The sequence below is a fragment of the Capricornis sumatraensis genome, chromosome 6 (assembly GCF_032405125.1).
Source record: "Capricornis sumatraensis isolate serow.1 chromosome 6, serow.2, whole genome shotgun sequence".
NCBI classification, from domain to species: domain Eukaryota; kingdom Metazoa; phylum Chordata; class Mammalia; order Artiodactyla; family Bovidae; genus Capricornis; species Capricornis sumatraensis.
Window position 1 is genome coordinate 92262197 of NC_091074.1, and position 16519 is coordinate 92278715.

Sequence of the window (16519 nt, forward strand, 5' to 3'; positions counted from 1 at the left end):
TACCAAAGACGCAGAGACATCAAGTGAGCAAATACTATTGAGAAAATAGTGCTGCTAGCCTGGGCTGCCACAGATATTTAATATGTTAAAAAGGCAGAATCTGGGAGCTCAACCCAGTACTCTGTGACAACTTAGAGGGGTGAGATGGCATGGGAGATGGGAGGAGGATTCAGGAGGGAGGGAACATATATATACCTGTGGCTGATTCATGTTGATGTATGGCAGAGGCCAACACAATATTGTAAAGCAATTATCCTCCAATTAAAAAAATAGTAGGTTTTTTAAAAAAAGAAAATTTTGTGAAAAACAAACAAAAAAGGAAGACTCTATGAAGCACAATAAAACAAGGTATGCCTGTGTTGATTTCCACTTAACCACAACCATCAGTTCTTCCCTTGCAGGCTTAGCCTTGTCTTTCTGCTCTTTTAAAATGTTGAGTTCTTCAGGGCTCTGCCTTAGACCCTCTTCTATGTGTCTGATGTCTGTTTATAAGGTCTCACGCACTCCTGCAGCTTGAATTGTCATTTATCTCCTGACTCCGGAACATATACCTCTGGCTCCAACCTTCAATATGGATTCTAGGCCCGTGTGTCCATCTGTCTCCTGGACACCTCCCCATCGACATCCCAAATGCTCCTCATGCCCACTGTGGCCAGAACTGAGGTCCACAGGCCCCATCTTCAGTGTGTGCTTAATCACTCAGTCGTGTTCAACTCTTTGCAACCCCATGGACTGTAGCCTGCCTGGCTGCTCTGTCCATGGGGATTCTCCAGGCAAGAATACTGGAGTGGGTTGCCATGCCCTCCTGCAGGGCATCTTCCCAACCCAGGGATTGAACCCAGCTCTCCCGCATTGCAGGCAGATTTTTTACCGTCTGTGCCACCAGGGAAACCCCCATTCTCATTAGGTGTTTCTGTCTTTCAGAACAGCATCAGCACTTATCCAGTTGCATAAACCAGAAACCTAGGAGTCATTCTTGAGATTTCCTTCCTCTTGACCTGCTGTCTCTCCAGAATCCAATCTGTCCCTCTACCCTGAGGATTTGTACCTTTTTATATCTACCATCTCCACTCACCACCTTAGTCTCAGCTACTGCTGTCTGTTCTCTCACCAGAGCTCCCAAGGGAGCTCCCTGTATTCTCAGCTTCTATCCAGCTGTTCCACCCCAAAGTGGCTTTCACACTGCCATTCTGATCGGCATGCTCCCACTAAGACCCTACCCCCAGTGGCTTCCTGTCCTTTTTCTGTCCCTTGCCCTGACCTGCACAGTCCTGTGTGGTCTGACCCCCAAAGAGCCCTCCAGTTCAACACGCCTATGCCTTCTCCACATGTTTACCACATGGTGCTTGTTTGCAAGCACCTTTCTCTAGCTCCTAAGACATACCTGCCAAAAAGCTTTCACAAATGCTGTTTTCTTGTTTTTCTATACTTCTCTTCTACAGCCCCTTCACCTATTTATTTAACTCTTCTTACTCATCCTTCCGCTGTGAAGAGGCAGGGTGTCCAGTGGTTAAGAGCAGAGACTCTGAGCCAGTGTTCTGGGTTCAAATCCTAGCCTGCCATTTACTAGTTTGGGCAAGTTATTTCATCTTTCTGTGCCTCAGTTCTTTCCATCTGTAAAATGAGAATAATAATAGCACCTACATCTGAAGGCTGTCAGAAGGGTTGACTAGGTGTGCATGAGTTTCAAGTAGAGTGGGGCCAGCTATATAAATATCTACTATTATTATTGTTACTTGTTACAAGAGTAAAGTGCTGCAATGATTGATGATTGTGAAAGCTGTTAATTTACTATTCAAAACAACTAAGAAGTATATTTAATTAAAGAAATAGATTAATAGTTAATATGAATATTTAGACAGCGAGTTAACTAAAGAAATAGATCAACAGTGTATATGAATGTTAAGAAGTGAGTTAACTAGATACCCTCAGAAAAATTGGATCCTTTTTGAGCCAGTAAACCATTTATACAAGTTCAGATAATATAAGGCAGAATGATAGTAAATTATAGCATAATTATAACCTTTAGAATTAATTGAGGTATTCTAGCATTCATAGTGTTAGACAAAATCTTTCAATTAAATCAGTTATTCTGAAAGACAAAATAAATACTTAATGATTCTGGTGGCAGTCTCTTTGTCTGCGATATCCTGGTGGAGCTAGTCAGCAAATCTCTCTCTCTATGCTGACCATGGTGGACAGTGAGCATCCATTTAGATTTGCAGGAGCTGCAGTGCACAGCAGCTGTGCTCTAGTTGTTGAGCACACTGAGAAATTCATGTTTCTGCACTGCCTTGTCAAATTTTAAAATTATTACTACTAACATTTCTAATAATACAATTACAGTTTTTTATAGTTTCAAAATGAGGCTTGTAAATACATCTTAGGATGGAGATGCGCTCTGGTTTCAGCTTTGTCTGGATATTGATCAAGCCAGAATGTATATTCAGTGAGACTCTTGGTTTCATACTTACTGCTGTGCTCAGCTGCGTCTGAATCTTTGCACCCCGTGGACTGTAGATTTCTGCTTCTGCTTCTCTGCCCTTGGAATTTTACAGGCAAGGATACTGGAGTGTAGTGCCATTTCCTATTCCAGGAGATCTTCCCGACCCAGGAATCAAACCTGCATCTCTCGGGGTCTCCTGCATTAGCAGGCAGATTCTTTACTATTGTGCCACTTAGTTGGTAAATTTAATGTACCCTCACATATGCTCAAACCTATGACCCAGAATGCATAGATTTTCCTCAAATTGGACACATTTTGTTGACAATTATGTGTGTTATGACCTTCCTTCCTTCCTTGATTCATTACAGAAGTATTATATGTTTCTTGTATTGTGGTGTGCTAATGTCCAAGGATACCTGTGACAACTGTGTTTTGCTTTAAGAATAAATTGAACATTTACCGAGCATTTTTTGTATGCCAGCAACTGCTCTAAGTGCTTCTATGGTTTAACTCACTTAATCTTTTGCTGCTTGTGGAGGAGAAGGTACTGTTAATTATTCTAATGCTGAGACATATAGGTTAGACAACTTATTTTTTGTAGGCAGCAGAACCAGAATTTGAACCAGCTTTTGTAGCACAAACATTCATGTTCTTAACTGTACTGAGTGGCACGGGCGTGCTCTGTTGTGTCCGACTCGTTGAGACTCTGTGGGTAGCCTGCCAGGCTCCTCTGTCCATGGAATTTTCCAGGCAGGAATACTAGTGTGGGTTGTAATTTCCTTCTCCAGGGGATCTTCCCGACCCAGAGATCAAACTTGCGTCTCTTGCATTGACAGGTGGATTTTTTACCACTGAACCACCTGAGAAGCCCTATACTGAGTGGTAGGAAAGGTTAAGAATGCCATTTAGATTAACTTGCTATTAAGAACTGCAAATGGGAGAAGGTGGTTCTGTAAGCAGGGGAAGAGCTACCAGGATCACTGAGGATTTCCCTGTTCAGTAATATGGATCAACAACTGCCTTCCTTCCTTAAAAATTATTAACCATGAGAAGAGAATGGTGAAGAAGCATTATTAAAAAATATCTGCAATGAATTATTTTGTACTTTGTTTCCAAGCATATTTGCTTAGACAATGAATATTATTATGTACTGAGTTTTCTTAATGCAGGACTATATCTCTTTAAAAATTTTTATAGCAAATTTATAAGGAACTCAAAGGTTATCATGAAATTCTCTTCCCTTTCAGTGCTTTGGAAGGAAGTAGGTGGTATTATTTACATGCTAGGTTAGATCCATGTGCTCCAGTCAGGTATTCACTGAGTAAAGTTTTATGTCTAAAACCCACTTTTCCTTGATTGACATATTCAGGTGAAAAGATAACTGCCTGAATGGAGGTTTTGACATTTGAATTGAAGATTTGTAAGCTTTCTCTGTCCATATCTCAACTGTCTTCCATCTAAGCATTTTTTCTGCCCTCTTATTCCCTACAAGCATAGAGGCTGAATGTGGGCTTTGGAGATAGAATGATTGCATGTGAAACTTGTTAGCTATTTGTTAGCTGTATGATCTCCCTTCTTGATTTTCTTACCTGTAAAATGGAGCTATTAATTTTATCGAACTTGTGGGATTAATTATCACAGGCAAATTAATGTAAAGCACTTTGAAGAGCATCTGGCACCTAGTAAACATGCAGTGAATGTTAGCATTATTACCCATTTATTTCTACATAAAGGTAACTGTTGGTAAAACAGGTTTCTATTTCTTTTGTAATTTCACTCATTTAGAAATAAAATGTATTATTATCAATTTTACATATAGTATTGTTCTCAAGTCATACATTTGACACCTTATGTTTATAAGCACTTTTGATGGAAAATTCTCTCCAAAATTTTTCTGTCATAAGCCAAAATATAAAATATAAAATAAATATAAATATTTATTATAAATATATTTGAATTATTCAAAAATGTATTTATTATAATATATTTGAATTATTCAAAAAAAGGGTTGTTGACTTTAGACTGATAGCAGTTATGATGCTTTTATAACTTAGAAATATACTTGCATTAGTCCTTCCTGAAACTGAGAATTAGCTGTATCTCTTGTTGAATATCCAGTCTTTGCTAAAGTGAAGTGAAGTGCAGTGAAGTTGCTCAGTTGTGTCCGACTCTTTGCAACCCCATGGACTGTAGCCTACCAGGCTCCTCCGTCCCTGGGATTTTCTAGGCAAGAGTACTGGAGTGGGGTGCCATTTCGTTCTCCAGGGTATCTTCCTGACCCTGAGATTGAATCCGAGTCTCCCACACTGTAGGCAGACGCTTTACCCTCTGAGCCAAATGTGGACTCCACATTTTTAGTCTTTGCTAAAATGACAGAATCCATTCTCACTGAATTTTTTGGAATTTATTAACTTCTATTAGATTATCTTAGTTACGAAAGAATCCTCAAATTTGTAGCATCCAGTTCCACAAATTTCTTTTTTTTTTAATTTTTTTAAATTATTTTTTAAAATTTTTATTTTTACTTTATTTTACTTTACAATACTGTATTGGTTTTGCCATACATTGACATGAATCCACCACGGGTGTACATGCGTTCCCAAATATGAACCCCCCTCCCACCTCCCTCCCCATAACATCTCTCTGGGTCATCCCCGTGCACCAGCCCCACAAATTTCTTAATTCTGTCACAAATAGGCTACAAAACCCCTCATGACTCCTTAATATTTCTTTGTTTTTAGCTCTTTTTGTTAAAAGTTATAGAAAAAAATGTATATTGAAACTGCAAGTAAGTAATTGAAATTGAATTGTTACCAAATCATGGTCGTTCTTGTTTCATAGATTTCTCTACCCACTTCTTCTACTCCCAGGATATATTACATATCATCCAAAAATGTTTCAGAATAAAGAAAATAACTGGAATATCATTATCTCATCTAAAATTTTTAAGCAATCCCTTAATCTCATTAAATATCTAGTCAGTTTCTGAGTTTTCCTGATTATCTTAAAATCTTTTCTTAAAACAACTTATTTGTTTGAATTAATATTGAAATATACATTTTAATGGGTATGTTTTTAATATATTTTTATTAGTAAAACAACATTATTGAGGTATAATCTGAATTCGATAAACAGCACGTATCTAGTATATACAGTTTTACAGATTTCAAACAATCAAAGTAATGAGCACATCTGTCAGTCCAGAAAGTTTCTTTGTATCCCTTTGTAATCCCTCCCTCCTGCCCCTTCCCCTTAGGCAACCAGTGACCTACATTTTTGTCATTAGTTTGCAATTGCTATAATTTTATATGAATGGAATCATACAGCATGTATTCTTTTTGTATTCTTTTTTTGTCGATATTATTTACTAAGCATGCATATTTTAAGATGCATCCAGGTTGTCAAATGTGTCAACAGTTTCCTCCTATTTATCCACTTTACAGATAGACCAATATTTGCTTAACTATCTACCTGATGATGGATCATTTAGATGACTTACAGTTTTTGCTATTATAAATAAAGCTTCTGTAAACATTTCTGTGGATATACATTTTCATGTATATCTCTTTGATTTCATCAATGATCCAGTGATGGTTTAGTAGCATATTGTTTAGCTGCCACGTGTTTGTGTTTTTTAGAGTCTTTTTCTTGTAGTTTATTTCTAATCTCCTTTCATTGTGATCAGAAAAGATGCTTAATATGGTTTCTATTTTCTTAAATTTACCAAGGCTCACCTTGTGGCCCAGCATGTGGTCAGTCCTGGAGAAGGTTCCACGTGCACTTGAGAAGAATGTGTAGTCTGCTGCTTTTGGATGGGTTGCTCTATAAATATCAATTAAGTCAAACTTATCTAAAGTGAAGAACTGGCTTTTAGTTTCATTGATCTTTGCAGTTGTTTTCTTTGTCTCTGTTTCATTTATTTCTGCTTTGATATTTATAGTTTCTTCTACTGACTTTAGGTTTTGTTTGGTTCTTCTTTCTCTAGTTGTTTTAGGTGTATGGTTAAGTTGTTTAGTTGAGATTTTTCTTGTTTCTTGACCATTCTTCTTGTTTGGACCATTGAACTTTCATTTTCATTTGTCTGTATTTTTTTTTAATTTTCTCTTTGATTTCTTCAGTAATCCATTGGTTGTTTAGCAGCATATTGTTTAGCTGCCATATGCTTCTTTTTTTTATAGTTTTTTCTTGTAGTTTATTTCTAATCTCATAGCATCATGATCAGAAAAATTGGTTGATATGGTTTCAATTTTCTTAAATTTATCAAGGCCATCTTGTTCCCCAGCATATGGTCCATCCTGTAGAATGTTCCATGTGCACTTGTGTAATCTGCTATTTGGGATAGAATGCTTTATAAATATCAATTAAGTCCATCTGGTCTAATGTGTCATTTAAGGCCTGTGTTTCCTTATTAATTTTCTGTCTGGATGATCTGTCCATTGATGGAAGTGGGGTGTTAAAGTCCCCCACTATTACTGTAGTTTTTAAAAAATTATTGTATTATTGTCAATTTCTCCTTTTATGGTTGTTAGTATTTGCCTTACATATTAAGGTGTTCCTTTGTTTTGGGGTGCATATATAATTAGAATTATTATATTTTCTTGGATTGTTCCTTTGATCATTATGTAGTAGTCCTCCTCCTTTGTCTCTTGTAACAAGTCTTTGTTTTAAAATCCATTTTGTCTGATATGAGTATTGCTACTCCAGCTTTCTTTTGATTTCTGTTTGTGTGGAATACCTTCTCCCATCCTCTTACTTTAAGTCCGTATGTGTCCCCAGGTCTGAGGTGGATCTCCTATAGACAGCATATATACGGGTCTTGTTTTTGAATCTACCCAACCAGTCTATGTCTTTTGGTTGGTGCATTTCATTATTTTGATTAATCAATAATTGCATTAGTTATCAATATGCATGTTCCTATTACCATTTTTAAAATTGTTTTGAGTATGTTTCTTTAGGTCTTTTCCTTTTGTTGTTTCCTACATAGAGAAGTTCCTTTAGCATTTGTTATAAAGCTGGTTTGGTGGTGCTGAATTGTCTTAACTTTTGCTTGTTGAAAAGTCTTTTTATTTCTCTGTCAAATCTGAATGAGAGCCTCACTGTGGAGAGTATTCTTGTTTGTAGGTTCTCTTTCATCACTTTAAATATTTCGTGCCATTCCCTTCTTGCTTGCAGAGTTTGTGTTCAGAAATCAGCCAATAACCTTCTGGGAGTTCCCTTGTATGTTACGTTATTTATCGGTTTTCCCTTGTTGCTTTTAGTATTTTGTCTCTAATTTTTGTCAGTTTGATTACTGTGTGTCCCAGTGTGTTCCTCCTTGGGTTTATCCTTCCCGGGACTCTCTGTGCTTCCTGGACATGGTTGACTATTTCCTTTTCCATGTTGGGTAAGTTTTTAACTATTATTTTTTCCAGTGTGTTTACTTGGGCCCTTTCTCTCTTTTCCTCCTGGGACCCCTATAATGCAAGTGTTGGTGCATTTAATGTTATCCCAGAGGTCTCTTGGACTGTCTTCATTTCTTCTCATTCTTTTATCTACATTTTGTTCCACAGCAGTGATTTTCACCATTCTGTCTTATAGGTCACTTATCCATTTTTCTGTCTCAGTTATCCTGTTACTGATTCCTTCCAGTGTACTATTCATCTCTGTTCATATGTTCTTTAGTTCTTCTGGGTGTTTGTTAAATATTTCTTGCATCTTCTCCATTTCCCAGCCCCCTGTCCCCAAGATCCTGGATCATCTTCAGTATCAGTATTCTGAATCCTTTTTCTGGAAGTTTGCCTATCTTCACCTTTCTGTAGCTTTTTTTTTTTTTTTTTCCTGAGGTTTTATCTTGTTCCTTCATCTGGGACATAACCCTCTGCCTTTTAATTTTTGTTTAACTTTCTGTGACTGTGGTTTTCATTTTGAAGGCTGCAGAATTATAGTTCTTCTCTCTATAAGTTAATTTTTAACAACTGTATTTAACTGCCAAATCACAAAATTCCTGAAAAAAATATTGGCTGTTATTACTTCAGTTCAGTTCAGTTCAGTTCAGTTGCTCAGTCGTGTCCATCTCTTTGCAACCCCATGAATCGCAGCACGCCAGGCCTCCCTGTCCATCACTAACTCCTGGAGTTCACTCAGACTCACGTCCATTGAGTTAGTGATGCCATCCAGCCATCTCATCCTCTGTCGTCCTCTTCTCCTCCTGCCCCCAACCCCTCCCAGCATCAGAGTCTTTTCCAATGAGTCAACTCTTCGCGTGAGGTGGCCAAAGTATTGGAGTTTCGGCTTTAGCATCATTCCTTCCAAAGAAATCCCAGGGTTGATCTTCAGAATGGACTGGTTGGATCTCCTTGCAGTTCAAGGGACTCTCAAGAGTCTTCTCCAACACCACAGTTCAAAAGCATCAATTCTTCGGCACTCAGGTTTCTTCATAGTCCAACTCTCACATCCATACATGACCACAGGAAAAACCATAGCCTTGACTAGACGGACCTTTGTTGGCAAAGTAATATCTCTGCTTTTGAATATGCTGTCTAGGTTGGTCATCACTTTTCTTCCAAGGAGTAAGCGTCTTTTAATTTCATGGCTGCAGTCACCATCTGCAGTGATTTTGGAGCCCCCAAAAATAAAGTCTGACACTGTTTCCACTGTTTCCCCATCTATTTCCCATGAAGTGATGGGACTGGATGCCATGATCTTTTCTGAATGTTGAGCTTTAAGCCAACTTTTTCCACTCTCCTCTTTCACTTTCATCAAGAAGCTCGTTAGTTCTTCTTTACTTTCTGCCATAAGGGTGGTGTCATCTGCATATCTGAGGTTATTGATATTTCTCCCAGCAATCTTGATTCCAGTTTGTGCTTCTTCCAGCCCAGCGTTTCTCATGATGTACTCTGCATATAAATTAAATAAGCAGGGTGACAATATACAGCCTTGACGTACTCCTTTTCCTATTTGGAACCAGTGTGTTGTTCCATGTCCAGTTCTAACTGTTGCTTCCTGACCTGCATAGACATTTAGTGCAAGCCAAATCCAGCATGGCATTATAGAGTAGTAGAACATGTTTCTCTGTTATTCATATTTTTAAAATTTTTTCTTAATACTAATAGTGAGAGGCAGAGGTTTGGATCAAATCCAGGCTCAACTTTTTGGTAAGATTGTTGCAAAGTTTATGAAAGGCTACTGCTTATCATTTCCTTTATCCATTGATTTATTAGGCCTGCAAATTAGTGATAGTCTAATTCTATCATTCTTTCTTTCTTTTAAGCAGCTGGGATGATCTATAAAGGAAAACTTACCTAGAACTAGTTGATTACAGTGAGGTGTAAGTTTGTTAAGGAAATAAAGGATAATAAAAAATATTTCACTTTTACTCATTTTCAGAATGAGTTGGCTCCCTCATATCTTTCTAAGGTGCCAGTGACTTTTTTTAAGTGTTGTTATGAACTTAGAGATTTAAACATATCTGATGTGTTTTAGTCCACTGAGATTTTATGCTTATTGGTACTTAAACTGATCCATGTTTTGACTGAAGGGAGCCTCTTCAAGTTGATCCTTGATGCTTTTGACACACATTCAGTAATCTTGGATAGCTTGCTTGCTCTCTGGCAAGACATGTTTATGACTCATCATCTGTAGTTCACGCCTTATACTGAGTCATTTTTCCAGGGAGCCAGAGTCCTTTAATAGAATATGGTATTTAGAATTGTATGGTAACACTTACACGTGGAATCTAAAATATGATACCACTGAACTTATCTATGAAACAGAAGCAGACTCACAGACATAGAGAACAGACTTGTGGTTGCCAAGGGGGAGTAGGTGTTGGGGAAGAGTAGATCGGACGGAGTTTGGAATTAGTAGATATAAACTAGTTTACATAGAATGGATAAATAACAAGGTTCTACTATATAGCACGGAATTCAATATCCTGTGATAAACCATAATGGAAAAGAATATGAAGAAGAGTGTATAACTATATATAACTGAATCACTTTACTGTTTGTTGTAAATTAACTGTACTTCCATAAAATAAACTTAAAAGATAGATTATGGTATTTAGAAACCATAATCTAGGCACTGGGGTTACTTACTACTACTAGATTCTTAACTGTTTCTAGTACATTTAAGTGGATGAGCTGAGAAGGTACGCATATACACAAACATTTTTATGATAAAATATATTATGAGTTTATTCATTATTTTCATTTGAAATTTAGGAGTATAAGATTTTAGCTAAATTTTCTTACATTTGTTTTTCTTTTTCTTCCATGCTGAAAATCCCAGTTGTCAGTAACATTGTACTATCATTTCCTACACACACGACAAATATTCATAACATTACCAACACTATCTTCAGTAACATGATTATTAAAAAGTTATATATAGAGATGAAAAATCAAATTTATATTTCAAGGCACTTTAAATAGCTTTTTTCTGATGCTTTTTTCGCCAGTGTGGTAAACAATTAGGTTAATTTGATTAATCTTGTTCCCAAATTTTAGATATTGAATTTAAATCTGTTTTATGAGTATACAAAATATTTACATGTTTCCAAAGTATAATCTGTTAAGACATGATATTTTCCAGTTAGCATATATCCCTGTTCTTTCCCTGGTGTATATTATGATTTTATTTTAAAAATCTGTATATATATATTTGTATGTTGTATTCCTTAGGTGAATGGAAACATATATTCTACCTTGCTGTTTTATCAGTATATCCAGGAGGTGCCCCATAGCAATATATGTATTTCTGATTCTTTTTTAGCTGCTTAGTATTCATGTTTGATGTCTATAATTTTTCCACTAAGATTTTCTCCAGATGATTTTGGGTCATTTCCAGTATTTGAGATTACAAAATTTAATATCTTTTTATATTTTTGCCAGTGTATATTTGGGATATGTCTTCATTTTAAATATTTATTTACTTGACTGTGCTGGGTCTTAGTTGCTGTACACCAGATCTTTTATCTTCATCACAGCATGTGAACTCTTAGTTGCAACATGTGGGATCTAGTTCCCTGACCAGGGATTGAACCCCAGGCCACTTGCATAGGGAGCATGGAGCCTTATCCTCTGGACCACCAGGGAAGTTGCTGGGATATATTTTCATATTAGTATTTTTCCAACATTGCATGTGTGAAAATTTGCAAACATACCTATTCCTACCACCTAAACGGATATAGAATTTACATATTGTGAAATGTACAAAAATAAGTGTACATTCATTGTTTTGACATTTGCACTTTTTTTAGTTGTGTCATTTATTTATATTGAGTTGTAAGCATCCTTTTTGTATTCTAGATCTAAGTCCCTTATCAGATAAATGGTTTGCAAATATTTTCTCCCATTCTGTGAGTTATCCTTTCACTTTCTTGATGGTGTCCTTTTACAGCATGCAGGTTTTCAGTTTTGGTGATGTGCAGTTTATCTGCTTTTTCTTTTGATGCTTATGCTCAGTGTTGTGTCTAGGAAGCCATTGCCTAATCCAAGGTTTATGCCTATATTTTCTTCGAAGAGTTTTATACTTTTAGCTCCTATACTTATGGTATGAGGTAGAAGTTCAACTTAATTCAAAGGAGAAATAACTTTTCAACAACTGTTGCTGGGAAAACTTAATATCCACGTGTAAAATAATGGTCTTTGGCACCCTGGTCAAAAAAATTAATTGTTCATAAATATGAAGGCTTATTTCTAGACATTAAATTTTGTTTCATTGTTATATATGTCTGTCTTTTTTAAGAATTCATGAATTTAAGGAGGACATTTACAAAAGAATGCATTTGTGTTTATAACCTCTGTTCATGGATCTCTATATATGTTTTGTCTCAATAGCTTCTCCCATTTGTTTCTACAATTATCTCATTTTGTATGTAATGCCATATGGGAAGGGAATGCTTGGTGGTGAGTATAATATTAATGTCACTGGAATGGTTATATTACCATTTTTCAAAGACTGCTTTGAACACAGACAGGGAGTATCTTCAATTGGGAGTGATGGCATAAAATTATGAAAATAAGGAAGCTTATGGTTCAAAGATTTGCTTACCTTATTTAAATCTGAGATGGAGCTCTGTGAAAGTACATTAAACTAATGGGTATGACTTCCTCTTTCATAAAATAGACATTTCAGACCTATCAAAAATTATTCTTTATGATTATACTTCTTTATAGAGTTCCTGAGTTGGAGGTAGAAGAAGAAACTCAAGTTCAAGAGATGACCCTAGATGAGTGGAAAAATCTTCAAGAACAGACCAGACCAAAGCCCGAATTTAACATCCGGAAACCTGAGTCTACTGTCCCTTCCAAAGCAGTGGTGATACACAAGTCTAAATATAGAGATGATGTAAGCATGATGTTTTATATCTAGAGGTAATCTTCATTGTTACCTTATTGAAAATGAAATGGAACATTAGTAGCTGACATTCTAGTTTCAACATTATAGTAATCAGATGTGTCTGTTTCAACCTAAGAGTAACCATGCATGCCTAATTTTACTATATTTTTATTAAATGAAAAAAAAATTGACCCATTAATACTTGATCCAAAGCAGTTATAGTGAGCACATTTTCTGCTCACTCCAGAACTGTGTGAAGACTGTGCTTACACTGTGAGTTTTAGTTGCATTTCAATTTTGTGTCAAAAGAGAGATCCAGAATGTTTCCCTGAATGATGCCATTTCATAGGATAACTACTAGGCATTTTCGTGATTAAATTAGCTTCAGTTATGATTCTTTTTTTTTAAATTCAAGTATAGTTGATTTACAGTATTTTTATAGTTTCAGGTGTACAGAAAAGTGATTCAATGTTATTTTTCACAGTTCTAATTCTTAATAAGCATGTTTAACTGAAGCTAGTTGATCACTTTAAGCCAGTCAGAGTTGGGTGAATCCTTTCTTGTGATATTGCAGTAGCTTTGCTCCCTCTGCAGACATTCACCAGAGGACCCCTGAAGTCCCTCCCCCAGGACAGGCACTGCTAGCATGGCCAGCTATCCATTTGGGATTGCTAACTCATTCTTAAGATCTGATTTTACATGGTTTGTGTTCACCTATTTGTTGGCGGCTTCAGCTTTGAAAATATCTTACAGCATATATTGATAAGGATGGTCAGAGAGTTATTTAACCACATTCTATTTGCATTCCTAAACTTAAGGGAGGGTACACTGACGCATTGTAATTTTAAAATTTAGAGTTAGTATCATTCAGTCACAGCTATTTATCTTGATACCAGTCTCTGTGTCAATGATGGTGGTGAGCACTCTTCCTCTCTGCTTGATGTTATTCCTTGATTTTCCATTTGGAAATCAGGAGTTTTATACTATGTAGATTTGCCTGTGTTCCCATTTACATTTTGGTTAGTTATATTCTTTTTATGAATAGTTTCTCTAGGGGATCATTTATGATACTGGATTCCTTCCTACCTCCTCTTTCCATCAGTCCAAATTCCAGGAGTCTGTGTTTTGAGCTGTTCCTCTAGAAAAGGCTATTTTACACATACAAGGCCAGAGCCTTATTCTCTCAAAAAGCTCTGTGAGGTCTTTTTACAAGTCTATCAGCTAGTTGGGTTGGGTTTTTTTTTTTTCCCTATCCACTTACTTCTTTTGTAAATAAAGTTTTGCCTAAAACAATTGTGCTGTCAGGATTTGAAATGTGCAGCTGACATGTTAAGTAAAAATAGAAGCTGTTCTTCTTAATCCACACCAGATTCATCTTCGCTGGCTTCTGAGGGAGGTCTCCTGGAATCTTTGAAGCAACTGGGTTAGCTGAGTCATGGAGCTTGGTCTCAGTAAGGCACACATCTTTGGTACTTATTAACCTTACAGCATTGATGATTTCAGCCAGGAATTGTTCTTAAAGAGACAGAAGCCAAATCGTGGTGTCACTACTTTGTTCTGGATACACTAAAGAGAACAAAAGCACTAGAATAATACCTCTTGTTTCCTTGGAGCTCTGTTCTTTCCAAAGTTAAGACCTAACAGTAGCCTATGAGTAGAGCGGGCCCTTAAAGCACTTTGGCCTGGCAATTTGCTCACTCAACTTCCCCTGCAAGCTGTGCCTTCTTACTGGGAAGCTGTGTCTCTGCTGAGGTGCCTGGACAGCCAACTGTTTTCTAAATCAGGCAGTAGTTTATTATTTTGCCTGTTACATTTTTTGTGTGTTTATCTTGTTGTCAGAGGGCAAGTGTTCCTGAATTGTTCTTTCCTTCATCTTTTTAGCTTCAAGAGTACATCTGCCTAAGGACACAAATGTTAAACATGAAGCTTGGAGTAAACATATGGCCAAAAGGGAAATACGTGCTCTGGGAGATTTGATTCCATTTGCTGGACAAGCAAATGGCTGTTTAACCATATAACACTTTGGAGATTCTCATCCGTAATCATTGGTCTATTTTCTGCAGGTTTATATTTCTCTGTAGGTTTATATTTTACTTACAAGTGAGAAGTTTCATTCGTTGTTAGGAATTGAAACCAAATCAAATTTGAAAGTTTATTAATACAGTTTTATCAAGAGACAAAACTAATTTGACCTCTTGATTCATGTCTGACTCTTGTGATCCCATGGCCTGTAGCCTGCCAGGTTCCCCTGTCCATGGGATTCTCCCAGCAAGAATACTGGAGAAGGTTGCCATTTCCTTCTCCAGGGGATTTTCCCAACCCAGAAATTGAACCCAGCTCTCCTGAATTGCAGGCAGTTTCTTTACCACCTGAGCTACTACAAGGGAAGGCCCCATACAATAAAATGTATATTCTCAAAGAATTTTAACTAAGGCGGTTTTTAAAAAGCAGCCTGAGTTCTTTATTCAGCCTTGGTAGCAACCCTTAGATAATCATACTGTTGTTACTCTTTCCATATATTTTGAGTTGAAATTATTTACTGTAAATCATCCTGTTTTTGACATATGGTATTTGTACAGTCAGTACCCATGTTGAGAGCAGTTTCTCCATCAAGTTCTTTTCTAGGAAGGTGAATTTTCCTTATTTATCAAAGTAGCATTTGTGAACAAAACAAAAGGCAGGAACTAAAACTTTTCAGTCTCAGCAAAATACACTTAGGTATGCAACATTTATAGGATTTCTGTTAGTCATGTTAAATCTTACATCTTAACCTACTAAACTGATAGAAATTTGGTCTGACTTGAAGTAAGTTCAAAAATGCTTGAATTAAGACTATGACACTACTGTGTATAAAGTAGGTAACTATTGAGAACCTACTATATAGTTTAGGGAACTCTGTTCAATACTCTATGATAATCTGTATGGTGATAGAATCTTAAAAGAGTGGATTTATGCATTTATATAGCCAACAGGGGCTTTCCTGGTGGCTCAGCAGTAAAGAATCCAGCTGCGGTGCAGGAGACACAGTTCGATCCCTGGGTCGGGAAGATCCCCTGGAGAAGGACATGGCAACAAACTCCAGTATTCTTGCCTGGAGAATCCCAAGGACAGGGGAGCCTGGTGGGCTACAGTTCATTGGGTTGGAGTCAGACACGAGTTAGTGACTGAACAACAGCAATAGCGGACTGACTTTGTGGTTACAACAGAAACTACCCCAGCACTGTAAATCAGCCACTCCCATTAAATAGAAAAAAGGTCTGTCAGTATGAGAACATGTGGCTGCAAAGTGTGCAAAACCCACGCAGCTGGAAGCAGAGCAGCAGCAGCATCTTCCCCTGCTCAGCCCAGCGAGTGTCCATGGAGACGGCCGTGTGTACGTTCTGTGTTTGATGCTGTAACTGTGTTTCAGATGGTAAAGGATGACTATGAAGATGATGCACACGTTTTCCGGAAAGCAGCCAATGACATCACATCCCAGCTGGAGATTAATTTTGGTAACCTCCCTCGTCCCGGGCGTGGAGCCAGAGGTGGCACACGGGGAGGCCGGGGAAGGATCAGAAGGGCAGAAAACTACGGACCCAGAGCAGAAGTGGTGGTAAGTGTGTATATTCTAAATCCTGGATGGTTTTCTGAAGTGAGAGGATGAAGATGCCCTGGGCCTACATAGTTTGATTTTGGAGGATCATGAAGTTCTGCCTGATCTAGATAGAGGACGTTCTTTCTCCTCTGTCTAGTGTGGGCCTCATGTTAGAC

At 37.2% G+C, this 16519-nt stretch overlaps 1 protein-coding gene across 1 annotated transcript in view; it reads left to right on the top strand.

The window, feature by feature from the left end:
* The window catches only part of HABP4 (hyaluronan binding protein 4), a 36011-nt gene that overhangs the window by 16238 nt on the left and 3254 nt on the right, over positions 1 to 16519 (top strand). The window contains exons 6-7 of the mRNA XM_068974448.1: positions 12604 to 12775; positions 16176 to 16361. Of these exons, the coding sequence (XP_068830549.1) occupies positions 12604 to 12775; positions 16176 to 16361 (358 nt within the window). The remainder of the gene's footprint in view (positions 1 to 12603; positions 12776 to 16175; positions 16362 to 16519) is intronic.